This window comes from Engraulis encrasicolus, chromosome 4 (assembly GCF_034702125.1).
Source record: "Engraulis encrasicolus isolate BLACKSEA-1 chromosome 4, IST_EnEncr_1.0, whole genome shotgun sequence".
NCBI lineage: Eukaryota > Metazoa > Chordata > Actinopteri > Clupeiformes > Engraulidae > Engraulis > Engraulis encrasicolus.
In genome coordinates, this window is record NC_085860.1 from 15535723 (window position 1) to 15543222 (window position 7500).

Below are 7500 nucleotides of genomic sequence, written 5' to 3' on the forward strand. Positions count from 1 at the left end.
CACTGTTCACATTTGCATGGTAAACCATGTAACCATAGTGTGCGGGAGCTTTCTTTGCTTTAGAGCTTTTCATTTGCCATTCTCTCATGAGCATTCACTCACAGATTTCCTGTTCAGTTGTTGTGCACTCCAGTTGCAATGCAGACAGACCAGGCTTTTGCAAACCTGTCATGATGGTGTAAGGATCTGGCCAAGGATCCTTTTGTTATTCCAAGGCACTCAGCCAGACACGATGTAAAAGGTCTTCTGCGTTTATTGCACGCAAGATACTTTTAAACGCCATAAAGTGGACGCTGACTGTGCGTAATGAACAAGCATCCCAGATTGTGTTTAACAATATGGCAGCTACAAGGACACGTCCGTCCCTCATCGTGTACACACAGAAAAAACAAGGGTTTGAGAGGGGACACGTGTGACGTCATCAATATAAGGTGATCATTACAATGGGTTATGTCAGGGGTGGGGATTTGGGGAACCTTTTTCATTTCACTTTTCAATTCCTCCAAGGGCCGTACTATGAACACAAAACAGGATTTCCCCCTACACTTGAGGCCCATACCAATGGCAGCCACCTTTAAAACAGACCCCGCATTCTCTTAGTTGTATTGAAAATGCAATTTCTAAGGTTACTTTTAAAAACATGCAATAATTTATGTGAAGTTGCATAACATTAAAATTATATCAGGGGCTTCATAAAACTGCCGAAAGGGCCGAAAACCTGTGGGATATGTGAACAAGCTGGTCTGTTGACCCACTGACTGACATATCTGGAACAGCAGGAGCGTTTGCTTTCACCTTGTCCTACCTGTAAACCCTGGGCGCCCCCCAAGCCTGTGTAATTGCGGGGGAGTGATTGGGCTTCGGGCCACAGTGATTGACAGCTCTTGTAGTGGTCAGGTAAGATTCCCAAGCTCTGGAGCTGAGGGCTGTCTTGCGTTTTTTGTTTAAAACAAAAAAAAGAAGAAAAAGAAGCCCTTAGGCCTTAGTTCCCCCAGAAATAAAACTTGCATCACACAGTGCAGTGAGAACCTGTTTTTTGATTTATCTTTTAAATCCCTTTGAATTACCTGTAGGGTGTCTGCATTATGAACAAAGCATGACAGGCAGCAAGTCTGGAGACACCAGATAGCTGTTACTGGTTCATGTTTCAGTCATTACCTAGCAGTTTTTTTTCCTTGCTAAAGAAAGAAAGAGAGAGAGATATCTGGCAGTGCTGCTACTGCTGCTGTCTGATGAAATGTGCTGCAAAGGTGAAGGGTATGTGGTCGCTGCTGGTTATGGTGAAGGGTGAAGGGAATGTGTTCTCTACAGCAGTGATTCTCAACTGGTGGGTCAGGACCCAAAAATGGGTCGAGGAGGGTTCCTGGGTGGGTCGCGGAGCTGTGATGCAATGCACTAAAAATGACTATGATGTTGAAGACATGAGTGAAACATGGTTAACAGGCCTTTTCCTCTCCACTACTTCATAAGACACGTTGTATATCAGCATACAATGCAAATAATAATGCATATTATGAAATGCATGATAATATTTTTTATTATTATTGGAAGAATCTGACGGTGTGACACGCAGTTTGGGTCACAACGTATTGACCACGTAAAATTGTGGGTCACAAGACTAATCCAGTTGAGAACCACTGCTCTACAGGTTATGGTTACGTGTCGCTGCTGTTGTCTTGTTCACTGCATCTTTTCCAGGAGATGATTTATTTATTCCCACCACTGCCACCTATGCTGGGTGTGTGGTGATTTCACTTCACTCAAGTGGCGCAGACTTTAGGCTTTTTTTGTAATATTTTATATCTATGTGTGTCTTCGCACAAATTCTCAAGAGTGAGAATGCACATGCACACAAACATGCGCACACACGCACACACACACACACACACACACACACACACACACACACACACACACACACACACACACACACACACACACACACACACCAGCTTTCTTGCAGGCGTCAGATAAAACCAGGTGTTAATCGCGCTCTGCTGTCTGGCACATGTTTTACTTCTTCCCTAAAAAAGAAAAGATGTGCTGATTCCTCCAGCAGTTCTAATCAGCGTGCTCCTCCTATTATTCCCATCACTGATCCACATCTACCGTAGTCTACAAACCGTGAAGCTCTTACCAGGAGCTCTTACTAGCACAGGAGCTACAGGGCAAGACATAAGTACATTTATTTGGTGTAGTGGATGTTCTGTTGCACCTAATTTGTGTTATGGGCTCGGTTGCACAAATGCACTTATCGTAAAGGAATGTGTTCGGCTTAGACATTGTAATGACATTGTAATGCTGATTGTCCTTATTCAACTAATTCTCTCTCTCTCTCTCTCTCTCTCTCTCTCTCTCTCTCTCTCTCTCTCTCTCTCTCCTCACAGTCAAGCGCAGATGGAGTCGGCAGCTGAGAGTGAGATGCCGAGCGCTGCCTCCCTCCCGGCCAAGCTGGAGTTGTCGTCGGTTGCCGAGGCGACTACTGGCTCCTTGGGTACCAGGGTGCCCCCCGCGCCAGCCAGCGAGGGCAGTGCCAGCCACGGGGAGCAGGAGCACGAGCACGAGCAGGAGGAGGAGGATGGCACGGGCAGCCACTCGTACTCGCCAGCCTCCAGCTCCTGCAGCGCCACCTACAGCAACCTGGGTAAGAGCAGATGAATGACGTTCAATATCTCAATGTTATATTAACACAGCAGGTCACCCATCAACATGCATGTGACCCTCTGATGAAGACAGAAGCTATACAGTCGAAACATGTCGGGTACAGTAAAAGATGAAAAACTTTTTCATGTCTGAAGTATACGAAAAACTTAACTGGGTAAGAGCAGCGCAGCGCGCTCGGGGCAATTGAATAGCCCTGATGTAGGTCTAAGACTGAAAGCTTGCAAGTCCAGTAAAGCTTTGCACAAAAAATACTAGAAATGCGGATTGTCTCCTTTGTATACGTATAGAAATTTTCACTGATTCTTGCACCTTCTTAACAGATGAGCGGTGACCATTCACCACTTCACTTAATGGAAAATCATCTTAAACATGAACATATTAACAATTTTCCTTACCCTACCTTCGAATTAAATTACATTTCAAAAGATGTATGGATTTAAATGGCTTAAATGTTTTGGAAAAGAGCTCTTCAGTTGTGCCCTTTCGTCTTTTGTGGTCCAACTGTTCAAGTCTTGAGTCACTAAGGAGAGAAGAGAAATTATATATTGAGCATGTGGATATCTCAGGTATGTCTTCTGAGCTCAGAGGAAGTCTCATTCAGGGTTTGGCCAGTAGCTTATTACTCCCCGCCGACATACTGGCTTTGGTGCTGTAAAGTGGCATAGGGTCACCAAGGGACAAAAGAAGGAAAATGATGGGTTCTTTTTTGTACATGTGAGTTTCTCCAATGTGTTTACAAGGCTCTACCTCTCTTATTCAGCTGTTGACGAGCGTTCTTTTTCTTATTCACAGCATGTGAGAGCAAGGTTGTGTGGCAAAGGCAGCCATTGGCACATTGTGATGATCAGAAATTGTGTGTTCCTTTTCACCTTGTAGAGTTTGTCATGTTGAGTTACCATGGCTACAGGGATAAAAAAAACTAAAACATTTTATTCCCGGACCTTCATGTGACATTGAAGAAACCAACCAGTGCACCACTGTGCTGCAGGACTGCTGCTGCTAGGCACAGGCCATTATTCAGCCTGTGCCATTCACTTACAGTACGTGTGCATTTTGGAGTTGGGAATGTTCTCATAGGATTGAAGTTAGGAATGGTCATGTCATGTGACTTGGGGCATATTTGGCCAGGCCCTTCTTGGTCCCCGGATGACGAATGTGTGTGGTGATGAAGTGTGGTCTGGGGCTTGGCAGGCTAATTAAAGAATTCAAGTCATATTTCATGCTCTTGTGTCATCAATATCACCCCCAAAACCCAGATCTTCACTTTGAAATGAGAGTACAGCTGCAGCCAGATGGAGTTGCACTGACAAACTTTTTAAAAGTTAGTCAGAGAATATTTCCATATTTTAAGCGGTGGTGGCAATCAGTAGACTGTTCTAGACCTTCTTGGAGGTTGGAAGACTTCACTATTTTTCAGAATCTAGGAAATAATTAATAGTCAATAATTCAGCATATTAGCAGTGTGTTTTTCATTGCCTCCTTCTAAGCGCTTTCCCTGTTCTTGTGTGTCAGTGGTATATTCTTTTCTCATTTCAACTGACCATTACCTCATACGTATCAGATGTCTGATAAAGCCATATTAGATATGTGTGAGTGAGTGGTATTCAAATTATGGTTTTACCTTTTTTTAGAATGCCTTCCCTTGTGTGACCGGATGAGTATGAAAAAGCCTCATTTTCTTGTCTTTTCTTCTTTTTTAAGGGCAGATTCGACTGCCTTCAGCCCAGTTTTTTGATGTTGTGGTCGGTCTTGACATAGTTAGGGAGGAGGAGAGGTGTGGACTGGCTTTGGCATCTCTTCTCTCTCTCTTTCTCTCTCTCTCTCTCTGTCTCTCTCTCTGTCTCTCTCTCTCTCTCTCTCTCTCTCTGTAACCCTCTAATGATGTCCCATGGTGTCTCCAGATCGCTATGAAACTTGCATAGACCCAAATGGAAATCAGGAGCTTTAATCTCCAAACTTCAGTATGCTAGTTAGCGCCCACTGACCTCTCCAGGCAGTTTTTAAAGCCGCCCTCTCCCACAACCGGTCCAACAGACAGCAACCTAATTGCCATACAACTGATAAAGTATTGAAATGAATTCCTGAACATTTCAATTTAGATAAGATCTAGTTTAGATACAGTTTCACCTCAGGGTTGTATCTCTTTCTGGCTGACTGCGTATCTAAGGCAGTTAGCATCTGTTTCACGATGTTTCCTCAGCTGACAGGGTGGAAAAAACCTGCTCATGTGTCAGGAATCATTATCGTCACAATTTCTGGACTCCGAACTTCTGAAAGGTGAAAATTAAAAAGCGATTCCATCCTTGACTGGATGTGAGAGAATGGAATAGAAAGTGGAAAGAAATGAAGGGGCACCACCTGCTCCCATTTTTGTATTTGATATATTTTTTTGTCTTTGCCAGTTAGGAAAAAAAGGTTCAAGATTTCCATCGTTCCTCTGATGGCCACACAGCTCTGTATGCAGACGTAGTGATTGCAAATCATATCGACTTGTCATGCTGTGCAGAAGAGTGAGAATTTTAAAGTTGAACAGCAGTGAATATTTTGAAGTTTAAATCAACGTTAGCAGTACAAACTGTGATTAGCCTAGCCACAGTAGTCCTGTCAGAGCCCTCTCTCTCTGTCTCTCTCTCTCTCTCTCTCTCTCTCGCCCCCCCTCCCCCTCTCCTGTCGCTGTGTCTTCTGACCCGTGTGGTCATCGTGGTCATTATGTATTGTTCTGCATCTGACCCCTCTCTGTTCTGACTCTGCTCTGCTCTGAGGCGTGCTCGGGTGGCCTCACTGTTTCCTCAGATATGTGCGGAGGAAGTCCAATGCCCCCAGTTCTCAGTGCTGAATGCAGAGTGTGTGTAGGTTTCCTGGCAGGGAAGCCGACAAAGCAGGGGGGGGACAAAGGGGTCTTGTCGTGGCTCCAGAGAGATGGGGGCCCCACAATTGAGCCCTCATTGCGTTGTATGTATTAGGTAGGGGCCCTTTAAGATGACTTTGTCCTAGGCCCAACCAAAGCTGTCAGCCGCCCTGTTTCCTGGCAGGGGTAGGGCACTGATACATCAGGCCTTGAGAAGATTCTGGAAGAGGAAGAGTGGGGGAGGGTGAAGGGGGATGGCATTGCTGTCATGGCTTCCTAATGACTTGTATGCTGGCCCTTTTGGTGGCCCTTTTGTGGCCAGCCGTGTGTGTGTGTGTGTGTGTGTGTGTGTGTGTGTGTGTGTGTGTGCGTGCGTGCGTGCGTGCGTGCGTGCGTGCGTGCGTGCGTGCGTGCGTGCGTGCGTGTGCGCGTGTGTGTGTGTGTGTGTGCGCGTGTGTGTGTGTTATTCTAACCCAGTGGCATGTCTTTGACCATGTCACTGTGTCACCGGCATGCCTGGTGTGTCATGGTATTGTTTGTTTTTGTTTGCGTACCAAATGGTGGTGACTGGAATAGTGATTAGCACACACGGTCTGAAACATTCTCTTTCATAATAGAAAACAAAGCTGTTGGTTTTCTTTACATGCTACTTGTGCCATCATCCCCAATCTCTCTCTCTATTACACACACACACACTCACACACTCACACACACACACACTCACACACTCACACACACACACACACTCACACACTCACACACTCACACACACACACACACACACACACACACACACACACACACACACACACACACACACACACACACACACACACACACACACACACACACACACACACACACACACACACACACAGAGGGAAGAGAGCTCCTGTGTGCGAGGTAGTAGTGGAGAGGAGGGGACATAATTGCACCCCCCTTCTCTATCTCCCTTCCTCTCTCTTTCTCTCTCTCTCTCTCTCTCTCTCTCTCCCTCTCTCTCCCTCTCTCTCTCCCTCTCCATCTCCCTTCCTCTACCCCCCTCTCTCTCTCTCTCTCTCTGAGTGTCTCGGTAGAGCAGGTCTCTGCTGCCTGTTAGAGTGTGTGAGTTGCGCAGCAGGATATCTTTAAGCCGGCACTCTACACTCTCTGAGCAGCAGAGATGCAGCCGATGCTGCTGCCGTCTCGTCTCCGTTACTTCTCTCAACTTTCTATCGCTACAGCGGGAGGCACACAGCAGACTGATAGGACCAGGTAGGAGGCTACTGGCTCCAGCTTATCCCTCTCTGTTTCACTCGCATTCACTGTTTTTTTGTGTGTCTTCCATCTCTCTCTCTCTCTCTCTCTCTCTCTCTCACACACACTCTCTCTCATTGTCTTTCTTGACTCGTACTCTCTTTCTCTTCCTCTCTCACCTTATCTCTTTCTCACACACTCATACTCCTCTTTTTTTTCCCCTGTAGTTATCCCCCCGTCATGATTTGTAGCATGCGTTGCACTCTGTTGTGTCAGCTGTATCTTCTATCGCCTTAGCGGCCAGTAAGTCTGTTCTGAGGTCGGCGGAGCGTGCTCTCTGTGGGCTGCCCCTCTATAAGCTTTGACCAGGGCTGCACTGGGATCAAAACTGGGTCGGGCATGTTCAGTGGAAACTAGTCCACCAGGCATTGCCACCAGGCAATGAAGAGACAATGAAGCATATGACAACATTAAAGTAACATGAACTATGTTGACTGCAACAGTCAAAACATGCTTCATTTATTATCTCACTGTCTTTGAGAGGCCTCTTTTGCAGGATGAGGACTGATACGAACAGTCCGCCGGGCAAATGTGCTGTATGCCATATGGCCAATCCAGCCACGGCTTTGACAGAAGAGATCTGTGTGTCCTTCTCTGCCTGTCTCCCTGTCTGCCTGCTTCCCTGCTTCTTTGCCTGCTAGTCTGTCTGCCTGCCTCCTTCCCTGCCCCCCTGTCTACCTGCCTGTCTGCCT

At 46.2% G+C, this 7500-nt stretch overlaps 1 protein-coding gene across 4 annotated transcripts in view; it reads left to right on the plus strand.

Annotated features, from left to right (window-relative positions):
• Positions 1-7500, plus strand: part of peak1 (pseudopodium-enriched atypical kinase 1) — a 179530-nt gene that overhangs the window by 149302 nt on the left and 22728 nt on the right. For all 4 annotated transcript variants that reach the window (XM_063196774.1, XM_063196775.1, XM_063196776.1 and 1 more), the window contains one exon: positions 2388-2644. In XM_063196774.1, coding sequence (XP_063052844.1) covers positions 2388-2644 — 257 coding nt within the window. The remainder of the gene's footprint in view (positions 1-2387; positions 2645-7500) is intronic.